The sequence below is a fragment of the Amphibalanus amphitrite genome, unplaced genomic scaffold (assembly GCF_019059575.1).
Source record: "Amphibalanus amphitrite isolate SeventyFive unplaced genomic scaffold, NRLGWU_Aamphi_draft 000156F_arrow, whole genome shotgun sequence".
NCBI classification, from domain to species: Eukaryota; Metazoa; Arthropoda; class Thecostraca; order Balanomorpha; family Balanidae; genus Amphibalanus; species Amphibalanus amphitrite.
In genome coordinates this window covers 445,374-470,256 of record NW_024881651.1, presented here as the reverse complement: position 1 = coordinate 470,256, position 24,883 = coordinate 445,374, and the positions used below count along the sequence as shown (strand labels likewise).

The 24,883-nt window shown below is 51.5% G+C and overlaps 2 protein-coding genes across 2 annotated transcripts in view; one reads left to right on the top strand and one right to left on the bottom strand.

Moving 5' to 3' along the window:
* The first annotated feature begins 1,821 nt into the window (after positions 1 to 1,821).
* Positions 1,822 to 5,821, top strand: LOC122383133. The gene is made up of 5 exons (XM_043369283.1): positions 1,822 to 2,040; positions 2,532 to 2,553; positions 3,320 to 3,489; positions 3,721 to 5,190; positions 5,813 to 5,821. Exons 1-5 carry the CDS (start codon positions 1,822 to 1,824, stop codon positions 5,819 to 5,821), a joined length of 1,890 nt encoding a protein of 629 aa, XP_043225218.1.
* A 1,755-nt stretch (positions 5,822 to 7,576) lies between these two features.
* LOC122383164 (protein dead ringer homolog) overlaps positions 7,577 to 24,883 on the bottom strand; it is a 29,152-nt gene continuing 11,845 nt past the window's right edge. The window contains exons 5-11 of the mRNA XM_043369335.1: positions 19,029 to 19,101; positions 14,915 to 15,098; positions 13,609 to 13,770; positions 13,251 to 13,396; positions 10,503 to 10,767; positions 10,017 to 10,240; positions 7,577 to 8,600 (exon numbers count right to left, since the gene is read on the bottom strand). Coding sequence (XP_043225270.1) covers positions 8,512 to 8,600; positions 10,017 to 10,240; positions 10,503 to 10,767; positions 13,251 to 13,396; positions 13,609 to 13,770; positions 14,915 to 15,098; positions 19,029 to 19,101 — 1,143 coding nt within the window. The 3' untranslated portion in view covers positions 7,577 to 8,511. The remainder of the gene's footprint in view (positions 8,601 to 10,016; positions 10,241 to 10,502; positions 10,768 to 13,250; positions 13,397 to 13,608; positions 13,771 to 14,914; positions 15,099 to 19,028; positions 19,102 to 24,883) is intronic.

Sequence of the window (24,883 nt, the reverse complement as noted above, 5' to 3'; positions counted from 1 at the left end):
AAAGTGAATCTGAATGCCTCTAGGGGCAAAGTATAATATGTGGCGAAAAACAGACTTCACCATGGGAATCAGCGTCCAAAACTGTACACATGGACCAGTTTTTATGAAAATCTAAGGGGGTCCCCCTTCCCCAAAAAAACTTTGAATGCCTCTAGGGGCCAAAGTATAATATGTGGCGAAAAACAGACTTCACCGTTGGAATCAGCGTCCAAAACTGTACACATGGACCAGTTTTTATGAAAATCTAAGGGGGTCCCCCTTCGCCCAAAAAAAACTTTGAATGCCTCTAGGGGCCAAAGTATAATATGTGGCGAAAAACAGACTTCACCATTGGAATCAGCGTCCAAAACTGTACCCATGGACCAGTTTTTATGAAAATCTAAGGGGGTCCGAATGTGATTCTGAAAGTGAATCTGAATCTGAGGCTGTCTTGACAGACGTTGTAAATCTCAGAAATGTTTTATGTACCTACATTTTTGCGATGTAAATTTAAGAAATTTTTCGAAACCAATGCCAAACTGATACCGAACAATTTTTATATCTATCATTGATATATAGCTTTGCTAGCGCCACCATACGAAGTCAGCTGGCAAATAATCCAGTTAATAGTACGGCCCACAAAGTCTAAGCTTTGTTTATGCTGATATAGGTATACTTTGAAGCCTTGAGCACCTTAGTTATTACCTAGAGTATGTCCTCCTTCCAGTATAAAGGGAGTTTAACAGTTGTACTTGCTAATGTTTTGCACATTGGTTTTCCTTGCTAGATATTCATCCTCAGGAGATTTGAATTTGCTAGCAATAGATAGGTTTAGTAGGCATTTAATCATGACTCATGTTTAAAATATTCCTGTTAAAACACAGGATCCAAGATCCCCAGGATCCCTCGACAAATCAAAAACTAAGATCCAAGATCCCCAAGATCCCTCGACAAAATCAAAAGCCAGGATCCGAGATCCCCAGGATCCCTCCACAAAATGACCAGAGTCCTGGATCCCCAAGATCCCTCGGCAAAACCTGAAGTGCTGGATCCAAGATCTCTCAAGATCCCGGATCTTGGATCTTGCAGATCCTGGATCTCGGATCTTTTTGGGATCTTGGCTTAAGTCTGCTTGCAGGTGCTGTATCACGTATTTTTTTCAGGTGAAGACTCGGACAGCGAATAGGTCATGGATAAAATACAGACACATTTCAATGAAAACACATGTGTTACGGATTAGTAGCGCCTCTTTCGGGAATTTTTGGCAATGCCGGATAATAGAGGTCGCCTCGATCGGTGCTGACCGTTCGGCCAAGTCGGTGCTGCCGAGAGACGGCGCCTGGCGTCTGATTGGTCGCCTCCGGCGGTCAGCTGACCGGCAGCCGGGGGCGAGCGGCGGCCCGAAAGTTCGGGAATTGTGTCTGATGTGTGGTTGTTGTGTGTTGATGGCGGCGGTGTGCCGTGATTTTGCTGGTTTGAGGGTTCTGGCCGGTGGACATTGGAGTTGTGATGTTTCAGTTTTGTCCATTACGATATAAACGGCCTGCAAGAATCCGAGCTGAGTTTTGGTGTTGAGTTCCGTGACATTTTGGTGCCGAAACCCGGGACGGAGCCTTTGGATGTGCAGTGAGTGCAAGCCGGTGACAGCCAATTGCAATTGAGATGGGGTGCTGTGAGCTTGCTTTGTTTTGCACCAGGCTGATGGTGATTGACCTTGGTGAATTACTGTGGACCATTTGCTTTAATTCTTGCTGTTTTTACGCCTAAGCCATGGCGTTGGTCCCAGACTTGTCCATGATGTACAAGAAACGAGTGGCTGCCAAGGGGTGGCTTTCAAGAACCATGAACAAGGCTCAAGAACTCCTGGATGCGGATCAGTGTGATCAGGAGGCCCTGAGAGTGATCCAGAAGGAGCTGGAGACACGGCTGAACAACCTGGATGGACTACAGAGTGACTTGGAGCTGATGATCGAGTCTGAGAGTGAGATGCTGGATGACATTGAGAAGGCTGGCGTGTTTCGTGACTCTGTACTTGGCGTGCTCTCCAATGTGGTGAAAGCTGTGAGTGGTTCAGGGACTGACTCTGCATCGGGCGGCATCTCTGTGAGTAGCCACACTGTAAAGCTGCCTAAACTGGACTTGCCCAAGTTTGGGGGTAATGTGCTTGAGTGGCAAGCCTTTTGGGAGATGTTCAGAGCGTCCGTACATGACAGTGACTTGCCTGACATAACAAAGTTCTCGTATCTGAGATCACTGCTAGTGGGGGAGGCTAGCACATGTATTGCTGGGTTGCCACTGAGTGCCCCTAACTATGCATCCGCATGTAAGATCCTTACTGATCGTTTTGGTAGGACGGAACGTATCATCTTCAACCATATCCAGCAACTCCTTTCTATTCCTGCTCCTTCCATTCCTGATGTCCATGCCCTTCGTGCCCTACAGGACAACCTTTTGTCGCATGTGAGAGCTTTGGAAGCGTTGGGAGTGCAGGGTGAAGCGTATGGCGTGATGATGGTGCCTGTGCTCTTACAACGACTGCCGACTGCCATCAGGATGGAGTGGGCGAGGGATGGTGTGGGTCATGAGGCGGACCTGAACTGGTTGCTGCAGTTTTTGGACTCTGAGATCGGCCGGCGTGAGCGCTCCGGTGCGTACTCTGCTGCATCAGCTCCGGAGTCCCGGCGCAGCCCCGTTGGGACCCGCCAGCAGAGGAGCAGGGGGCAGCGCGCCCCTGCAGCAGCAGCAGCACTCTCGACTTCAACGGCGGTCTGTGGCTTTTGTGCCCAGGCCCACAGGTCAGACCAGTGCCCGTCTCTTGTGCCTCTAAATGTGCCTCAGCGGCTTGACAGAGTGCGTCAAGCAGGCCTGTGCTTCCGCTGCCTTCAGCTCGGACACAGGGCCAACAGATGTAGGATGAACTGCTCAGAGTGTGGTGGCAGGCACCATGCGGTGTGCTGCTCCAGGCTGGTACGTGGATCGAACAGTGTCCCACCTCAGCGGGCTGAGCAGCAGGCCAGCCCAGCTATGACTGCAGTTAGTGCTAGTGTGCCGACAGATGCAGTGTTACCTTGTGGTAGTGACGGTGCAGTCACTGCACTGCCACTTGTGAGAGCCCTAGTGAAAGACAAGCGTGGTCAGGAGCTCTCAGTAAATGTATTGTTTGACTCTGCCTCGGATAGGAGCTATGTTTCAGCTGATGTGGTGAAGCAGGTGAGCCCAAAGTGGGTCAGATCAGAAAGTGTGGCCTATGCTGCGTTTGGAGGGAGGAGCTCTGGTGTTGTTGATCGTGATGTGTTCGAGCTGTCGCTGTCGAGTGCTAATGCTGATGTACCTTCCTCAGTGACGATGCAGGCCATCGAGGTTCCTGTGATCTGTGCGCCCCTGTCCCGGCCCAGCCTGCCTGCCTCTGTGATGGCGGAGCTGTCTCACCTCCCGATGGCTGGCCGCCCTCCTCCCGATGAGCCGCTGCACGTGCACATCCTCGTCGGTATGGACTACTACTGGAGTATGGTAAGGCCAGCGGTGCACTGCACCCAGGGGGGCCCTGTAGCTCAGGAGACAGTGCTCGGCTGGATGGTGTCCGGCCTGGTGGGTGACTGTGAGGGACAGAGGGGCCCACAGCTGGGGTGTCAACTGCTCTGTCTGGGAGACCTGCATGAGAGCCGTCTCCGCCAGTTCTGGGATCTAGAAGGGATAGGGATCCATGATTCGAGTGATGCTGATTCTTCGGCTGAGGTTCAGGCTAAGTTTCGCGATTCCATTCGAATGGACGATGGGCGGTATGAGGTGGCTCTGCCGTGGAAGAGAGACCCTGGTGAGCTAGTCGACAATAGGCAGGCTGCTGAGGTACGACTGGCTGGTCTCTCGAGGAAGCTTGGAAAGGACTCCAAGCTGGGTGAGGAGTATGATCAGGCTCTGAAGGAGATGGAGGCGAATGGGGTGATCGCAGAGGTGCCACGAGAGGAGCTCGTGTCAGAGAATCCCACTTTCTACCTACCGCACAGGCCGGTAGTGAAGGAAAGTAGCACCTCCACGCGCGTGCGTCCGGTGTTTGACGCGTCGGCGACTGACAGGCACGGTCTTTCGCTCAATGATTGTCTCGAGGTTGGTCCGAATCTGATTCCCAACCTGTGTGAGGTGTTGTTGAGGTTCCGCCGGTGGAGATTCGCGGTCACCGGTGATATCCGGAAAGCTTTCCTGCAGATCCGGGTGAGGAGATCAGATCAGGACGTTCTCCGCTTTCTGTGGGAGCTGGACGGTCGTCTTCGGACCATGCGGTTTCAGCGAGTCATTTTCGGAGCGGCGTGCTCGCCGTTCTTGCTGATCGCGACCATCCAGTACCATCTGGATAAGTATCCACCCTCTCGCGCTGTCCGAGAGCTCCAGACTTCTCTGTACATGGATGACTTTGTGTCTGGGTGTGATACCGAGCAGGGTGCTCGTGAGCTGCTTACCGAGGCCCAGTCTATCCTCAGTGACGCTGGGATGGAGCTCACGAAGTGCACTTCCAACAGTGAGCTCGTACTCGATCGAACTCACGCGCTGGCCGGCAGTCCTGAGGACGAGAGCGTGAAGGTTCTCGGACTGAGATGGCTACCTGATAGGGACGTGTTCGTGTTTGAGGGTGTCAGCATGCCTGACAATGTGGTGCCCACCAAGCGAGTCTTGTTGAGTCTGATCGCGAGGTTGTTTGATCCGATGCAGTGGCTGGCTCCTCACACAATGGTGGCAAAATGTCTGTTTCAGGACCTGTGGCGGATCGGTCTGGGCTGGGACGAGATCCTGCCTCCTGAGCTCTGTGACGTGTTTTCTGACTGGGTGAGAGGACTGGAGGTCCTGAAGCAGATGGAGATTCCTCGGAGCTACTTCAGCTCAGGTTGGAACGGTGGGGAGGGTGTGAGCCTTCACGCCTTTGGTGACGCCTCGCCAAAGGGATACGGGGCGGTGGTCTATGTGTGTGCCCCTCGTGAGGATGGCTCTCGTGACGTGTGTCTGGTCATGGCGAAGGCACGTGTGGCGCCGATCGCCGCTCACACTCTGCCTCGTTTGGAGCTGTTGGGCAGCCTGCTGGCGGCCAGGCTGGTGGTGTTCGTCCGGCGGGCACTGCAGCTGCCGGAGACCACGCCCTCGCTCTGCTGGACTGACAGCAGAATTGTCCTCGGCTGGGTACAGGCGGACCCAGCGAGATGGAAACAGTTCGTGTCGAACAGGGTGAGAGAGATTCAGTCTCTCACGAGCCCGTCTGACTGGGGACACTGCAGCGGTGAGCTCAACCCTGCAGACCTGCTCACGCGCGGTGTGTCCGCCGAGTCCCTCCTGGAGTCGGATGTTTGGCTGAGGGGCCCTGTTTGGCTCAGGTCGGGTGACTCAGACGGCTCTGCGGCTCAGCAGAGCGCAGATGAGACTGAGGAGGAGTCGGCAGCTCTGACGTCACCGACGGCAGCTCTGACGTCACCGAGTGTGACGAAGCATGAGCCTGTGTTCCCAGTGGAGAGGTGGGGGTCTATGTGTAAGGCCGTGCGCATCGCTGGTTGGGTGCGCCGGTTTGTGCACAACGCTCGGAACCCCTCTGAGAGGAGAGATGGTGAGCTCACAACTGGTGAGTTGGACGAGGCACGGCGCGCTCTGATCAGAGACGTACAGGGTGACGTCTTTTCTGACGAGATCAGGCTGCTGCATGCCGGGAAGGCCCTTCCGCGGGGCTCGAGCCTCACTAAGCTGACTCCCTTCATCGACAGTGACGGTTTGGTCCGTATGACTGGCAGGTTACAGCTCTCAGATCTGTCGTATGCTGAGAAGCACCCTGTGATCTTGCCGAAGTGTCGCCTTTCAGAACTGTTAGTCAGAGAACAGCACCTGTTGATGAGACACGCCGGTGTTTCGACGATGATCACCGCTCTGCGCGAACGGTTCTGGATCGTGGGGCTGAGGTGTTTGGCGAAGCGTGTGAAGCGCCAGTGTGTCGCCTGTCGGAGACATGACGCACGTGCGTGTAACGAGCCGGCGGCGCCGCTCCCCGCTGCTCGTGTCAGCGAGTCTCCTTGTTTTTCGACCGTCGGTGTGGATATGGCCGGACCTCTGTTCTGTGTTGATTTTCCGAACAAGAAGTTCTATGTGGCTCTGTTCACGTGTGCGCAGGTGCGTGCGGTGCATCTCGAGCTGACGGAGTCTCTGTCGCAGGCAGACATTTTGTTAGCATTCCGACGGTTCGCTGCCAGACGTGGCTTTCCGTCTCGTGTTATTTCTGATAATGCGAGATATTTCAAGGCCGCAGACGTGTCCCTGCGGAGGTATTTCGGAGACAAAGCTCCGGAGTGGAGCTTCACGACGCCGGTGGCGCCGTGGCACGGTGGTTTCTACGAGCGGCTCATTCGCTCTGTCAAGGTGGGTCTCAGGAAGTCCCTGGGGACCCGCTGTGTGACTCGGACTGAGTTGGAGACCATGCTGTCTGAGATAGAGGCATGTGTCAACTCACGGCCGCTCACGGCCGTCACAGACGACCCGGAGGGCCCAGACGCGCTCACCCCGAGTCATTTCTTAATCGGCCGAGGCGCGGGCTTCCAGAGCCGGGTTGAGAGTGCCCGGTCGGTTGACGGCAGCGCGCTCCAGGAGAGGGCGCGGATCAGAGAACGGCGTCTGAACAGATTTTGGCAGGTTTGGCGGAAGGAATATTTGCGTAGTCTTCCACCCACTGTGCGCCAGTTCCGTTCTCACGGTAAGTTGACAGAGGGGTCAGTAGTGCTGCTGGAGGAGGACCATGTTCCCCGGCAGAAGTGGGTCATGGGCAGGGTCACGAGACTGCTCCCTGGGCGAGATGGGAAGACTAGGTCAGTGGAGGTAAGTACAGAGAAAGGACTGAGGACGCGCGCTGTGCAGCGGCTATACGACCTGGAGGTCGTTCCCTCTCTATCCTCCCAGGATCCTACGCGAGCTCAGGAGTGATTCGGATCCTTGTGTTCCTGAGAGCCGGATCCAGTGTGCCCTTTATGGTCTGGTACGTCACTGAGTCGAAAGGGGACGTTGTGCTGACGCACGTCGTGCTGCGCGATTTGTTTTACGATTGATCGAGCTGATTTGTTTGCGTTTGTAATCGTATAGCTTATAGGTTGTGTGGTGGCGCTGACTGGGAATGTGTTCCATTGTCGCTGTGCCTCACTCATGTTAGATTTATCGCTGATTGCCCTAGTGATGGCTGATCAAACCTGTTTGCTAGTGTTACGAAGCTGTTTTGTGTTGACCTGAGGGTCAAGGTGGGGAGTTATGTTACGGATTAGTAGCGCCTCTTTCGGGAATTTTTGGCAATGCCGGATAATAGAGGTCGCCTCGATCGGTGCTGACCGTTCGGCCAAGTCGGTGCTGCCGAGAGACGGCGCCTGGCGTCTGATTGGTCGCCTCCGGCGGTCAGCTGACCGGCAGCCGGGGGCGAGCGGCGGCCCGAAAGTTCGGGAATTGTGTCTGATGTGTGGTTGTTGTGTGTTGATGGCGGCGGTGTGCCGTGATTTTGCTGGTTTGAGGGTTCTGGCCGGTGGACATTGGAGTTGTGATGTTTCAGTTTTGTCCATTACGATATAAACGGCCTGCAAGAATCCGAGCTGAGTTTTGGTGTTGAGTTCCGTGACAACATGTATATTATATCCGGGCTTTACAGGGAACACCAATCACAAAAACCTCCACAAAAACAGTTCCATATCGCATGGAGCGTTGATTTCTAGGGCTTACAACAGGACATTGTTCGTTTTCAAACAACTTACAGGATAATTGTAGTGACTAATGATTGTCATTAGCTACGGGAGGAAACAGGAAAAGAGGCTTGGAATGGGCATTTTTAGCACTCGAGTATGTGGTGGTATGTGATAACGTCAAAAGATGTGGGGAAGGTATTTGGAAGATCAGGAGTTACACTAAGTAGCATTCATCACAATGGATAATTCATGGATACCATGAAATAATACAGAAAATTTGATTGATTTTGACTGAAACATACATACAAGCAACTGGTACTTGAGAAATTGACCTCATTGCGAGCAGCCGCATTGCCCAAGGTCAACCAATTCAAAGCCCATCGATTAAAACCATCCAATGCATATCTTTCATCTCGAACAAATTCATAACCTCTATCCTATGCCATAAACCACGCATGTCAGGGCTGCTATTCAATCCCTGAGTAAAAAGGATGCTCTTGTTTCGGTCGTGGTATCTACATAGAGATGAAACTCAGCCGATGCATAACAAGACAACTCATTTGAAACACCAACACAAACCACAAGGATTCCCACTTAAAATTAAACACGCCCGAATAACTTTGGCGGGAAAAACGGACCCTCCAAGCCCTCAACAACGGTTCTCTCTGGATCGAGGCCAAACAGCCCACAGTTGTCTCCACGCACGGTCTCGTTCATTCAGCCACCGCGGCCACCACTTCTTATGAGATCTTCATTCTCCTCTACTGTTAGCGCCTAGCGACACCTGGTGGTGACCGGCGCACTAATATTTGTGTCGGTAAGCTCTAGATGGCGCTGCTTCCGTGTGAGGCTACACACTGGCAGTCCGCGGCTGGGCGAACAGCACTCCCTGGTAGCCGACGCCGTTCAGCTCCATGCTCACAACTATGCTGCTGTCGCCTGCAAGAGACCAAAAGGGCTTTGTCCAAGAGTGTTTTATTACGAGCGAGCGAGCGCAGCGAGCGAAGTGAGTCTTTTCAATATAACGGAAAAATCTCAGTATGAGCGGCCCGGCCCGGCCCGGCCCGGCCCGGCCCGGCCTGTAACGCTTTTGAGAGGCTTATATCTCAGCAACCGCTGGACCGATTGGCCTGCGGTCTTTTTTGTTGGGTAGCCCCATCCCTTCTACCCCGTAATTGACTACTTTTGATACATCTCAGTGACCGTCGTGGCACGTGCCACGTGAAAAGTCAAGGGTGTTCAAGCTGTTTTGCAAAAGTAGTGATTTTGAGAGGCTCATATCTCAGCAGCCGCTTGGGCGATTGACTTGCGGTAATTTTTGTAGGGTTGCAGCATCCCTTCTACCCAAAATAGGATACTCTCGATGTATGTGGGTCACCCCCAGTGCACGTGCAAAATCATAGGTGGAGAATTGTGACCAGCTGGGGGTGCTCGGGCGCAGCAAATCCGCCGCCGCCTAGCGGTGACCTTGACCCGCGCCGCCCGGCCGCGGCTCCAAAGCCAAGCCGGCGTGGCCGGCGTGGAATTGGGAGAGCTCGAGCACCCCCAGTCCAGCACAATTCTCCACCCGTGTGCAAAATACAACAATAAGAGGTGCCAAATTTGTTCCCATTTCAATAACTCGGTAATTCCTGGGGCGATTTCGCTGAAACTTGGCATACAGGTAGGCACCCACCAGGCAATGCATTCCCATGTGTTGCGGTTAGGGTGCTACTGCACGTGCGCACGTGCAGGGGGCGTTTCCAGATCTCGAGAACGGCTGGGCCGATTGAGCTCAAATTTGGTACACGGTTGGGGACCAGTTAGTAGGGTGCCGTGCAAAAGTCATTCTGGACCCTGTTTGCACGTGCGCACGTGCAGAATGCCGCTTCCAGATCTCAGGAACGGCTGGGCCGATTGCGTTCAAATTTGGCACACCGCTAGCGACCGGTTAGAAGGGTGCTTTGCACAAGCCCGTTGGAAGCACCCTCTCACCCTTCCGCACGTGCAGGGCTCACTATCTCGCTCGCTCGTTCTTCGCCCAAAAGGCGTTTTACTGGTAATATAGATAGAATAATGTTCCATGATAAAAGATATGCTGAAATGAGCCAACTTTCCTTTTGCATTTATATACAATTTGCATTTAAAATATGCAACACATATGGATGACACTTATTCTAAACTGCTGCCATGCCATCCATGGCTTTTCTTAGACTGAAGCAATGAAAAGTAAGCAATTAACTAAGCAATTTTCAAAGTGCATATTCCGTTATTTTAAATTGAACTTTAGCCTTCCAATTACAATCTGCTAATGATAACTTCAGAATGTATAAAATAAAACAAAACCAATTATGCTTAGTTCCGGCCAACACTCACCTTTAGTGGAGATGCTCATCTTGGTGTGCGGGAAGGCGGCGGTCTGCCGCTCGGGCTCCGGCAGCCGAGGCCTCTTGTGCAGCGGTGGCGGCGACACGGCCTCTTGGCTCTCCCGTTTGATGGGCAGGTGCCTGTCCCAGTCGTGCTCCTTGTCCATGTTCAGGTGGTTGTCGTGAGCCATATCTCGGGCCCGGTGACGGCTCATCTGACGGTCCATCTCGTCCCTGGCGGATGGTGTTTGTGTGTTGTTATTCTTCATTGCTGTAGCTGTGTTACGTTTAATCATAGTGAAAATGTTTTACAAGAATAATAGGTACTTTTAGCATTTATTTATTAATTAATCCCAAACAAATAAGTCCGACTCGTGCTAGTTACTCGATATGCATTCAATAATCTTTACAGTTCACATGCCTTAGAAAAAAACATTATTGTGTAAGAGATTTTGAGTTACACGTAAAGTTTATACCGAGTTGCTTTTGCCCGTACCTGGCTGTGTCTCGGACGCCCAGGTTGAGCGCCTCGCTCTGTGGCGCGGGGCTGGCGCTCTCCAGTTTCCGGTGTGTAAGAACCTCCGGCTTCCGGTGCTGAGGAGGAGAGTGAACACGGTGCTGCTGCTGCTGCTGCTGCTGCTGCTGCTGCTGCTGCTGTTGTTGTTGCTGCTGCTGGCGGTTGTAGAGGCTCCAGAGCGTCATCAGCGTATCGTTGGCGGACGGCATCACCGGACCACCCATGGCCGGCAGGAACGGCGAGCCTGCGGGGCGGGAGGAGAGGGTGCGTCAGCGGGCGCGGCCGCATCCATCGCACCGCCGCCTAACTACTTCCCGTAATAATTTCACCGAATAAAGGACTCTAATTGCGGACGTTTATTAGATGGCGGCGTTTATCCTAATCAGCTGATACGGCCGATGAGTTTATCTGCAGTCGAGTGCCTGCTTACAGTGATAAATGCAATTGTTTGGTGGTCCAATCATTGCCGGTTGCCGGGCGGAGACCTTGGAGCCGGCTAATTAGAGCCATCAAGCCAGATGTGATTCAGACTGAGTGCCGGAGTGGGCCCCTATCAGGGCGACGGGGCGACCGCCGAGGCCGGCGGCGCGGCTGCGCGGCACGGCTTCTGGGAACGACCGACGACGGGCCCGATGGCCACTGCTCACGGACCGCCGCCACGGCGGCCACGGGCGGCCACGCGGCACGGCCACGGGCGGCCACGGCACGGCAAATCCGACGCGGCACGGCAAACTCGGCAAGGCAAACTCGGCACGGCACCACGCTGACGAGAAACTCAATAACTGTCCATAATTTGAGACCCTAAAATAATTTTCATGATTTAAGTTTAATTCCTCCTTCTCAATTTTTAATTTTCTATGTAATAATCTGAAGAATGAAGTGTTTCATTGGTTAATCAAACTGCTGTAAAGTATCTCCTAAAATTTGCTTTTGTTGCCCAAGGCAAAACGGTACTATGGGACCATGATCAAGCCCCACAGTGAAAGTTATTCTGATTGTAAGATTACCAACTGTCATAATCCGGCCTACATAGATGTTACAGACCATAAATCATTTTCAGCTCAATCTGTGAAGGTTATCATGAACGAATGGAACGAGTCCGTGATCAGTTTAACTGTTTCGGGTCATATGACTCAGCGTTCTCATTTTCCAACGCCATCAATCTACCGTCGTCTCTACATAATGTCGAATTAATTATGGATAATCTCTCACAATCTGGACGATTTCAATTTCATCTGAATATCTATAAATAGCAACAATTTCTAAAAACCTCTTCGCCTCTACATGTGGATATTAGTCCAGTTTGGTTACGCCTGTTCCTCTGGTATTTGACTTCTTTTGGAGACTGGCGCGGTATCCCCGACGGATTTCCTGTGCCGAACTGACAGACAGGGGCCGCTGGAAGCGGTTATTATATCGTCTTTGACAGCCTGATGGCTCGTCGTCCGCCCTATGTTTGCCCTGATGTCATCCTAGAGCCTCGCTGACGGCAGGTTAATTGCTCAGCAAATACCTGTACTGCGTGCCATTGAACGGAAATGCGAGCATACACCGCTTTCACTTACAGCCGGAAAGGGAGGGTTCATTAGATATTGGTAAATGTGCAAAGACAATAAAACATCTCCGTCAATGCAAACATTCCTTAGAGCTACAAAGCCATATGGGGAAAGGAATGTGTTTAAAGGAATCGAAATTTTTATTGTAACGGTACAATTACTGGTATAAGATTGTGACGCGATTGAGGTCTAGTGTCAGGTCGGTTTCGGTACCCACTGCCTCCGTTCCACCGCACTTAGAGGCTGTTGTGGCATAGATCGGATGCGTTACCCACGAGGCCTATGTAAACAACTTAACCACGATGGCCGTTTGATCTTGACAACCAGCAATTATATGAATTTAATAACCAGCTATTGACGGCCCGGCGGACGTCACATGTTTGCTGGCACATGCATCAGGATCAAACCAATATCATCAGGATGCCATATTGAAAAGACCCTGGACCCTGTAGAATAGCTTCTCATGGTCCTGTTGCAACTGTGCCTGCCCACCTCAAGAAGTGGTGCGTTAAGAATTCTGTTTTGTTATAGAAAAGCACCACTGTCCGAGCAGGGGAGAAGGTCTTGGCTGTCAAACTGCCGCACCGGGCACCCCGAACGGCGCACCAGCTGGACTCAAGGTCGTACCGTTCCACGACGGCCGACACGCACAAAGAAAACAAGTGTTTTGGGGTGTAATTGGCAGCGCAAACACTCCTCTCGGCCGAGAAAACCACGCACCTGGTCAATACACTCAGGCGCTGTGCGGTTATGTAAATCGGGCGAAACTACTGGAAACGGCCACTAATGAGCTTTAAACAGGCCCAAACCCCGGCCCAATCAACGAAAATAAATAACACTACTTTCGGCAATCGATCATCGTGCGTTTTAACGATGTCTTGTCCGGTGGGTTTCATTCCTAGGGGGTTTTGGCTACCCTTCGAATCTGTCTTGATTATTTTTTAACCACCGGATATGTCAGGCCTCTGCTGACACCGATAAATAAATGTCCCACCACGCCGGTAAATAAGCGCCCCACAGCGCTAGAAAATGAATGCCAGGATGACCTCTCCGCTGCCACAAGGAGGGGTGTTATCTGTGTGTTACACAGAAGCACGGGAGAAGTCAGGTTCTGAATGGTTTACACTTGACATGGAGTGCCCGGAGGGTCTGTTGGATCCCGGATACTCACTGGGCGGCATGGGGTGTCCGGCGGGTCCGTTGGATCCGGGAGCGGCCGGCCGACTGGTGACCAGTGACAGCGGAGACAGACCCTGCTGGTGCAGCGATGTCGGCATCGGCATCCCGTTACCGAGACCGAACGACGGAGCCATCGGACTGAAATGAAAAAAAAAATAATAACACACTTGTTGCTCGGACTTCATGGGCAGTAAAGACACATTTGCAAAGCGAAGAAAGGCCTGTAATAGCTACTCGAAAAGACGAAGCTATGCCAAGTCAAGCAAACATTATTTAATATTGACGTCAAAATGTTAAATAGAAAAGCTACCGTGTCTAATTATACCCTCGCTGACTAACCAGTGCCTTACCTGGCGAGGAGCGGAGCACGCTGAGAGAAGTCGGCGTAAGAGGCGGCGCTGTAGCCTCCCCGTCGACCCTCCCGTCGATTGCCGTCGATGGCCGCCTGGAGATCGGCAGGGCTGCTCAGACCCTCCTTCTGACACTCCAGAGGGTACAGGTACTTCATATACCTGGAAACGAAGAGACACGTGTGGTTGGGGCTCACTCGGATGCAGTTGATAGGCGGGCGAAGTAACTCTATCAATCAAATTATTATTTCAAGCTTTGACAATAGTCAGAATTCCGTCAATGCCTAGCTTACGCTTCTTATGAGACACGCCTTTCAAAATTATTATGGCTTGATGAATTCTACCTGCCATTTTTTTCAATCAAACTAATAAATTTAACAAGATGCCCCTCCCCCCAAAAATCGCCATATTTGTAGTATTTTTCATCATTTTTGTTAGCCTTTTGACTTGTTATCAATTCAAATTATTGGGGAAAGTGCCTCAATAGCTCATCCATCGCCAAAACGTTCGCCAAAAATGACCCCGCGCACAGGGCCGACATTTGCGCTCGCCCGTAGAGAGGGAGAGGGAGAGAGCCAGGGCCGGAGAGAGGACGAGAGAGAGGGTGGGAGCGGCCGCCGCAGTTCGTGCCTTTATATCGACGGTTATGAGTGTCTGGCGTGCGGCGCACTCATTCACCGTCATGTTTTATTGATATTAAATCCAGGAATCGTCCGAGCTGGGGCCAACACCAAACCGCTTATGGCGCGTATAAACCGGCAATAATTTATGTAATTCCGCCGGTGCCGGAATGGCGACCGCTTTCAACAAGTGATACGGTTTATTGCGGGCCGGCCGGTCATGGGAAGACGGCGGCGACCGCCGGCAGTCGGCAGTAAGAGGTCGGATCGCGCCCAGATTCGGCCCGGCTTCCTGCATGTCATTACGGCCAAATGAGAGCAGCCCGGCCGCGACTGTGGTGGGGCCATTGTGGGGAGCTGGGAGACGGCGTTTGGGATTTGGGATCCAGGGACTGAGAGTTGGGGAGTGGGAGCTAGAAACTCAGCCCCCTCCTGGCAAATGCTGGCGCTTCTTCCGGGCTAGCAACAAAGGATGTCTACCTTTGGCGGCCTGCAATCGTGATTCGTGAACGCTAAGACGGAGCCTGGATGTGTTCCCCGAAGGAGAACGAGCTCTTTCACCTTCCGTGAACGTTTGGGGCGTCTGCGCGGGGGCGCAGGGCCGGCAGGCGGCAATTCGTACCGAAAGTGAGTGGGGCTTGATATCGAAAGTGATTGGTTCCGATGACTGAGCACCGAGCACTCACTGTGTTCTGAGAGTGAATGCAGCTGACGTGATGGAGGAGGGCAGCTTGAGGCCCTTGATGATCTCCTGCCATAGTTTCTTGTTGATGACTTCTACCAAGCCGCCGCGTGCCACTACCAAGTTGTAAAGCTCGTACATATCCAGAACTTGCTTGGCCATGATTGGCAGGCGATTGATCGGAGTCCCTGCGAAAAGAAGAAAACGGATGTTTTATTCACAAGATAAGACTGCATCACATTGTGCGCATGCACTCAAACACCGCAAATGGATTGAGTCATTGTCATGCGGTCAAGGCCAATCGACAGACCGCCAGGGTTCGAGGGACTCCGCAGCGGCTATATGGCTTCCTTGATAACAGTCCGAATCTGGTGCTGAACTCATGACAGACGTTTTGACTGTCTGGTGAACGAGCTTAGCAAGAAGATTACATCCCAGTTCCTGAGAATTGCGAATCAGTCTCGTATTGACGGAGCGCTGAGTGTCAGTAACACCCAGCTGCTTGTGGTCCACAGCGAATCCGGGCGAGTTTCTGACCTCGGTGAGGCCCTGATATAATCAGATGGGGCGATACGGGGCTGGCGGACCCTCCCAGCGGGCCGCCCCACGATGGTGGGTATGAAACCGCCCACGGAATTCGGGTCAGAATGCAGGAATGCTCCCCGTGGGAAGGGTGAAGGACAATCCACAGGCGACAGAGCAGGGACCTCAAAAGGCAATCGAAATGTTGAGATATGCCATTGCTAAGTAATCGTTTAACATGATTACTGTCTACTTTTACCGTTCTGTATAGCTTTGTGATATTACCTTCATTATTCTTAGTTTGAAAATCAGAATCAAATAATCACGCTTGGCTTGATTTGCTGTAATTTTTTTCTTCTTCGACGCGTAGGCGTGTGTTCAGGCGCGAGGCTTAGCAGCTGAAGACCCCGCTAACTACCCTGATCCCTCAGCTGTCGCCCGGCGAGCGAGCGTCAAACTCCGCCATCCCGCGTCGCTCCCGACAGACACGCGTGCCGACATAAACACTCTCCCCTCGTCACCCCTGCCGACACCCGGGGTCAGTGACCCGCCACCGGAAGTGACGCTAGCATCGGTCGCGGCAGGTGGCTGCCCGGGATGAGATGAACTGAGTGACAGCACAGGAGTCGACCGCAGTCTCTGTGAGGTGGAATGGAATGGGACGCATCAAGGCCCTAATCACCCGGCCAGCTGGAGGAGACGGGAGGTGAGGGGTGACGGAGGGGGTCGTCGGCACCGACGGAGCAGCTGTCGGAACCGACGCGAGCTGGACAGTAGCCCGGTGTCGTAACATGATACGGGACGGACGTCAGCCGAGCAGATGGGCAGCTGGCTGATTCAATTTGGAAAATCGACGGCCCTATGAGGATATTTTGGATTGGGCAGCTCAAGAAAACTTATTGCCGTTTCAGCAGTTTCATGGCTTCCACAAGAATAAAACATTTGTTGACACTAAATGAGTCGCTGTGTTAAACCTTTATGTTTCCATCGCACTCCTGAGGCGCAATATTCCGAGAAAGAAAAGCATACATTTGGTATACTAGATTACAAAGTGAATTTCTACAAAGCGGCGCTCGTTATTTATCGTCCGCCAGCCGACTCCGCCCCCGCCGTTTCATGTGCACGCGCTCTGTCCCTGCCCAGAAGAAGCACTGCCTCACTGGCCTTGGCTCTTTTCGACTCTGGCATAAAATTGTAGCATCCAATCACATAAAACCCGCTGAGATAATGTCCATCCGGGCCATTCGGGGGTGCCTCTCGTAAACCCATAATGTCCCTGGTCGGACCGACGCCAGGAAATTACACGTGGAGCGTTCGCCGAGCGTTTGACACGGGAGAAATGCGTCGGCGCCGAGCCGACGGTCGACCCGGTAATTTCGTATCGTTTTATGTAGACAGCTTTACTGGGCGGGGCGTCACAGAGGCTGATTGATCGTCCCCAACAGGCGAGGGATACCCAATTTCAGGGGTCCGGCGCAGTGGCCACCGGCGGTGACAATAGGCCCGGTGGACCTGCCGAATTCCACCGCAACTGAGCGAATTAGTCACAGGACAGACCCGAGTGTGTGGATAACAGGACAGAGCTGGATACAGATAGCACTGATAACAGGGTAGGATAGAATACGGATAACAGAACAGGCCGGGGTATGGATGATAGAATGCATATGTGTATATATAGACGGGATGTCATACGACAGGGTTACACTGGTAAGGAGCATGCAGGGGAATGCTTATGGCAAAGTCAGGCCGGCGAGGCAGGGAAAACATCAACTAAACAAACAAGCAGATCAAGGAATCATACGAACAAGGGATGACCAACATGCGATGCATCGATGACGCAAGCTTACGGGTTTGACTGTTATCGTGGGAACTGATAGTATTCAAGGGAAGATGTTCAACGAGGGAGACTGAATGCCTTCCTCTATTGGTGAAGCACAAAGAGGATGAGCCGAGGCACGGAGGAGACACACCGGAGGCACGGAGGAGACAACGGACGCTGTTGGGAGACAAAGGCCGCTCAGCCGGTGATGGGAGGGGCCGGCCGCGCCTCCTCCAGTCGGCCCGGTATGCGACTCTCCCGTGCCGGCGAGCCGACGTCACCCGTGCCGCGGGGAGCCCGTCCCGTCCCAGTTGGAGACACAAGTTATCGTCCGACAACGCGGGCAGGAGCCCATTGATTTATCGCCACTTTTTGCATGTCTCCAGTGTGGGTTTATGGCCGGTGCCGGCCGCTCAGCGAATTCGTGCTTTATTGGTCTCTGATATGATCCTTTATAGTTGACGGTTATTTCATTCACGTAAGGTCTGTCTGTAGCATAGTTATGCTAGTCTTCCTCTCAGGGGAGGATAATGTTGATTGAAATATATGAGCTTTGAAATATCGCGTAAATAAGGGAGCAACTATCACAGTTTTACAATTGAAACTAAGGGATGCATACAGGCTGGAATGAAATCTTAGAAAAGGCAACGCTGAACATTGAACGATAGCGCTATCATACAGCCAAACGCAGAAGATGACCTACGACCATGTCTCTGACTGTGAGCCGGCCACTGAAGTAAATGATATATTATAATTCAGCCGGCTCTTGTCCTGTTAACGCCTCGATTTGTGCCTATGCAGTATATCATATGAAGCACCACGCTGTGCCTGTTTTTGCGCGACACTTTATCTAATTCGCTGTCCTGTCCTGCCAAGAGTTACTTGTGTCTTCCACCACCGGACAACAAAAACAGACCATTTGTTTGTCGAGACGAGTTCCGAGCCCGGCGCAAAAACACTTGCTGAGTTTGGAACAAACTTCTGGACGCCCGTGCAGAATTAAATGAAACCTAGTTTAACTTTCAACGCCTTTAGTATAAATGCTTCTAATTAACCTTAAAGTGCAACAAAAAGTCACATCATTATTCGTCTGGCGAAAAGCACGCAACTATTTGCATAACGCAGTGGATAAAATTCAACTCTTATTCAAAAGAAGCGTGCAGCTCTTATTCTCACGTTTCATATCACATAAACAATCGCCTTCAAAGTCGTGTAGATATCTAATCAATCAACAACATACCTACAGGTATGGTTCAGCGTTCAGCAATGTCTCTGATATAGGGCATATCGGACATGTCCTCAGTGCCAAGTGCAATTGCCTCTTGCCATTCTATAGTTACTGCCTACTTTCCAGTGCCCGGTCGACTGACCACCAGCCGATCCCTGACTGATCGCTCAGCATGTCTTACGTACGAGTTCACACTGAGTGATTGGAGCTGCCTTCCCACGGACGATCGGGAAATTATCATAAATCGGCGCGGTGGTGGGCACCGGCCGCCCGCCGACTCGCAGCGCGCCGGCCGTCCGACCGACACCTCACGTGACCGATCACGTGATGGTTGGTGTGTTACCAAACAGCGACGGGCTCTGATCGGCGGGCGGTCACGTGTAACGATATCGAAACGGTATGGCGATTCGGGCCGTGAGTCGACTCAAAGCGGAGCGGATAATACGAGTCTGCTTCAGAGTCGTCTGTGCATTTAGCCACTTCGTTCGATGCCTTATCACTTACAGTACAAAAAAATAAATCCAGAGCTAGCCTCAACATGAAACTCACCTCTTTCTTGCATGAACCGGAACAGCTCGTCCAGAAACTCCTTGCGCTTGGGGTTTTCGTCGATCTCGTACAACTGAAACGCAAGAATATCACTATCAAAAAAGTGTGCCATCCTGATGGATTAGTGAGTGCGTGAATTGAATTTCGTGATCTCTCTTGTAGCGCTGGCGGGGCTGCGTTACGAAATGGCTCAGTCATTCCATTTGTCATCGAGACGCATAAATCGCAATCGCTGGTTCTGATCAGGGAAACTACAGCTAGCCCGCGTCCAAGACCGATAAAGTATAATTGTTTTCAGTGGCCTTATCTATTACACGGTAATAGTGCATGGTTGTGTTTTAACAACCATAAAAATACCATTTGCAAAAATAATTTAGGCGAGTCCTAGTTAAAGATCAGTTGTAAAAACTATTCGCTGAATGCTACGACTGTAGACGATAGACATTGCTCTACAATAGATGCATTTTCACGCGTTATGAATAAAACTAAATGTTTCAGGCATTACGACACTTACTACTCTACGCCGAAAATGTAATGAATGCCTTTGAAATTGAAATAATGCGCATCTGCAGCGCTAACATAACGACCCATACCACGCAACCAAATGTACTCTTGCACGATGCGCACACAATATGGAACCAGCAATATTGACAATGAAATGGCCCAGGCTCACCACGGCTGTGTAATCGCTCCGCACATTCCAGCCCAGTTTGTACCGTACATTTATAGTACTTGATTACCCACTGAATGCCGATTAAAAACCACATACCCATGCCATACACACAGGATAATATTTGGCTACCCAATAACAGCGAATGAATTTGGTTGTAATTGCGGCACTTAGGGCATGTCTGCACGCAATCATCATTGCAAAAATGTGATTAACGGGGCGCGGGTGCCCGATTTCGGCTACGGCGATGCACTTTGAGTGGCGCCATGGTCACCCACTGAGGTGGGGCCTTGGTCGGTGGTACCCAGTGACGTAGGTGTCTAATGTCGTCACAATACCAGCGATATTTGGGGTCGGTGGATCGGTGACGTCTAACCTTTATTTGCCATTGGTGACTGACGAAATACCACCTGTCATATCCCTACCCTTCTGATCCCCCCCCCCCCTGCCAGCACCTGAGTCCAAGGGACATGTGGCAACACAACTGCGACTCCTTTGAGCTGTGTATGTTATTTTAAACCGAAGTAAGTAATAACCCACAAGTCCCCATTATATGATCACTGTAAAATGCGAATAAGCAAGGACCTCACAGCAGTGATGACCATGGTCCATAGCTTATTGTTCTGCGATAATGTCAGAACTTGATGGTGAATAAAAAATATAAAGTGTGCTGCGCTGCGTCAAAGAACTAGTCTACAGGTAGTCATACAGCCACTCTACCCTCTGAGGATACCGATATCATCTTGTCCTCTCAGAGCACTGTAACGTCATTCTGTCCTCAGCCGCTGCCAAGGACCAGCTCTGCTCCTCGATGTCAGCTCCTGCAGGTCGACCTTCACCGCAGGAGGCCATCATAAATTCAGTCCATCGCCGGTACCGCATTTAATGAGATGGCCCGTAACCTATGGGTCGATTGATTTGAAGCCCAACAAGCGGACGTGAATTTATCCAATTCCCGGTCTGAATTTCAATTGACGGCTCCTGGGTCGGCTGGCGCCGATAAGGCTTCCTGGCGCTTCTGCACAAGTTTCTGTATTCCTGGATGCAGGGGGGGGGGGGGGGGTGCAGCCCCAATGTGCTTGGTTTATCTTTATATAAGAGCATGATAGGATACAAAATAAATTAAAGTTAAAGACAATGACCGAACATAACCAATAGCGAATGATTGCATATTATCTAAATAACTTTTCGTTTTACATTTCAGCACTTGAAGTGTGCCCCAGCCACGTGTCTCACGGCTGTTGTTGTTTTCACCTGACCCGGACCGGCGGTAAAGCACTCGTTGACAGTGACTGGTCCGTCACCTGCCGCCATATCCTGCCCGTGACACGACCCACGGCGTTGAACCGACGTCACGTTGCCCCAATCTGACAGTCGGGGCCAGCGTGACGAAACTTGAAATGCCACCGGCGTAATCTCGCTGTGTCATGCTTTATATCCTGTCCTGCTTTCTGGGAGAGGATGGCGTGTGACACCGATTTTTTTTTTTTTAGCTGCGAACTGAGAGGTCACGACGATACAAATTTGTTTTTACAGTGCGAGTCTGTGTGGCACAAAAGGACCTCACCTAACTGAAATGACCAACACCATTGAGAGAAAAAGACGAACCCTTTGTTTCTGCAGCGCTCGTGTTTTTGTTCCCCGTTAATTCATCGACTAGTATCTGCCTGACTCGATTTGCGTCGAGCAGGAGACGGGCTCGGCTGTCATGATTCAATTGTAGGCCGCAGGATAGAGAAAATGCGAAAGTGGCCAAAGCTATCTAATTAAACACAAGAGAGGTAAAGGCAACGCAACATCCGTGAAAACCGACATAAATATGGTGCGATCCTTTTGCCAGCGAGAGCTTCTGACAGTTGGTATACTGCACCGCACAACACTATACGAGCTACCGGAGACTGCAGGGGAACACATAAAAGTAACAATTATAAGGCAATTGCGCTGATCATCTCCAAGCCGCCTGACTTGGTATGCTGTACCGCTTGGCATCTATTGGAAGACTGCCTTCCATCACATAAACGTATCACCCTTGATTTCCGAGCTAGCAAAGGTCTTTTGACGACCTGTGAGTGTCCAAGAAAACGTGTACGCTATATATGTACTTGATAAAAAAATTTATTTTACTTGATGCTACACCATGATACAAATGAGCCAATTCACCCATTCATATTATCGGGAGTCCGGGACATTACACCCCATTCATTGAGAAGCCATCATTTCGTTGAGAGGCCAGCATTTCTTGAAAGCTATTTTCATGTGCATCGTTGCCGTTGAATTCATCACGTCAATTTGCCCCCAATACCTCGGCCGACCTGGCATGCCACTTCACCATCTGTATCATCTCTGGCCGTCGACTCCGGGGCCGTCGGCCGACGCCGTGAGACGGGCGCACCTGCGCGTCGATAACGACTCTGCCGTTATCGTCGGCACCGACGAACGGCTACCGTCGGCACCGACGAACGGCGCTGATGATGACTGATGTGTCGAGTCAGAGCCATAAATCGGACCGAGAGATGAGGTAGTCGGTAACGGTGGCTTGACACGGAGTTGGGATGGTTGTCGGGCAAGAGACTAGGCCAGAGCGAGGATCAAGCGCAGGGCGTGCCGGCTGAGCTGAGACGTGATCTGCGTTATTCCATCAGACAGGAGAAAGACTCGGCGATAGGTACTGAGCGCACCGGCTTCCTCCACAGAAGCAGCAGCCCGGTGCGCACATCAGCCTAAAATAAGACCGATACAGCCGGCGATACGATGATGAATGGATCTCAGCAGCGATATCTCTGCGGGACTGGAGAGCGGCGGGATATTTATCCGCCCCGTACTGGCCGTGTCATCCATCATATTCCTCTCTACCTCTGCGGCTCTCTCTCTCTCTCTCTCTCTCTCTCTCTCTCTCTCTCCCACTCTCTATCTCGGCGCAGAGGGGCGGCGGCGGCCCCTCACTGGGTGGGGCGGTCGCAGAGTAGACGGGAAGTGATTATCACAGCAGTGGTCTGATATCCAGGGCCAATCATAAGGCGTCGTGCTCGGCCAGCAGAGGCCGTGGTCAGCAGCGGACCAGGCCAGCAGAGGTCCAGGCCAGTATGGGCGCCGCTGAAGTCTCGCCATAAAAAGGCTCAGCATGATGACGATCCGGAATAGAGCCAACGTTTGATGCAGATGGAATGAGTTGCACGTGATGCGGTGATCTTCTTATCATTGGTGTATTGTAGAGCAATAATGATCTTTGCAAGGGCTCCGAGCCAGTAAAAAACCAGCGATTCAGCTAACAATGTAAGAAGCAATCGTTTCATTTCGCATTCATTAGAAGAAAAGTGAAGGTTGAGATGAAGGCAAACAATAATTAATTAGTTCACTTCTTCCATCTGTGATCCACGTGGGGTCCCATGAGGAATAAAATTAAAGCCAGCATTCACCCCATTTCCGCCGGTCCGCTGCCCCGGCAGCACGTGTGGGGTCGTCACACGTGCTGAATTGTCACACACGTGTCAGCCAGTTACACGTGCTGTGTCGCCCCACACGTGTCACCAAGCGCACCCGCCCCAGCCACCCTATCACAACGCCCTCCCAGTTTCATGGTGAGAGAGCAGGGATCTCTGATTTCCGGCCCAGAGACAACTGTCGACCATCTGGCGACTGGTCTGGAGCTCCACGATTGGGGTTTGGGACGGACGGATTCATCAATCTAACGCGGCGTGTTGTCACGGTGAATGGGATCTTGTATCCAAGAAACGTGGTAGAGCAGACATGTGTTAACTGGGTAAATGAATCTGGCACTAGTTAAGCGTGCTTTGGTCTGGGCTTGTGCACAGTGGAAATACATTGCTGTACAGCTAAGATTCCTTAGCTCGGGTAACTCCCTAAGATGCTGTAACTGTTTTCAATAATTGAACATTATTTACTTAGGCAACAAAATACTGATACGACATGAGGCTTTTTGTGAGCAAAAATTTCGTCTTTAATGCGCCCAGTACAATGCAAAGCAACTGCCAGGCCCGTATGCAGGGGCGCCTGTCGGGTTATCCGTCTGAAGGCTACCCTTTTTTGGCCCCCTCCACGACTGCATTGTCTCAAACCACCGCCACCTTCCGGCAGGCGCCGCTAATGTCGACCAATCGGCGGCGCGCACTTTTTGCCGCGCCTTTCCTGCGCCGTCGCCGTAAAGCCGCCAACTGGGGCGCCATAAATATGGATGTCTTCCTGTGTTTAATATCGACCGATGTTCGGGGGCGGGGCCGGTGAAAGTCTGGTCGGTCGGGCCGGACCGGTACCTGCCAGACGCGACTGTCTGGTGGTTGGCACAGTTCGGTACGGTACAGTGAGGTATAGGGAACCTTATGATTGGGGGGTGATAGGGTACGATGCTAGACATTAGTGCAGAGTAAGTACACTGTACGATATGGGTTCTTAGTGAGCATCGCGATGCCATGCTGGTACGGGTGCGTTACAGCTCGGCAAAGAGCAGTGTGATACCAAAAAAGGCAAAATTGTAGAAACACTGGGAAACGCGGTGATAATCATTCAATGCTGAATGCGTCAGATAAGTTGTCCAGCAGCACAACAGTACTAAGCTGTCTTATAACGACTATCGGGCCGAGCAGTCAGGATGATTCAGTCATGAATAAACCAGACATTAATTAGTATGCTAGCCGTGTGCGGTAGAGCTCACAGCGGATGAATCGTAAGATATTAACAATGAAGCCATTAATTCGAGCTTCTACGCGATCCAACAGTAAGCTAGCTTCTGCATGCTCTTGCAGGCAAAAGTAGAAATAATGCATCTAATCATCTATGGCTGAGAACCATACACGCTTATACATTCACAGTAAGAGCACATGAATCCCAGCGTACGGCTGTGGCCATATATAGTTGTTCTCCGAAGCCTTTGTAATTAAATATTCCAAGGCATGCTTCTCAGTTTATGCTGTCATTTCGGCAAGTCATCACTGGCGCAAACAAGCCAGATATGCCACAGCACAATCTAAAATTAGCACGCCTGCTAAAACTACAATCCAGAGTCCAATTATAGTGGCCAGTCTGCATCTCACCGCCGACCATAACGCTCGAATGGCCTTCACGAAAATGGCCCCTCGATCTGTCCGAAACTCAATGTAGTGTGCCGACACGGCGCTTTCATCAAGCTCACATCATGCAACATAACGATATTGCCCGATTGCACCACCGT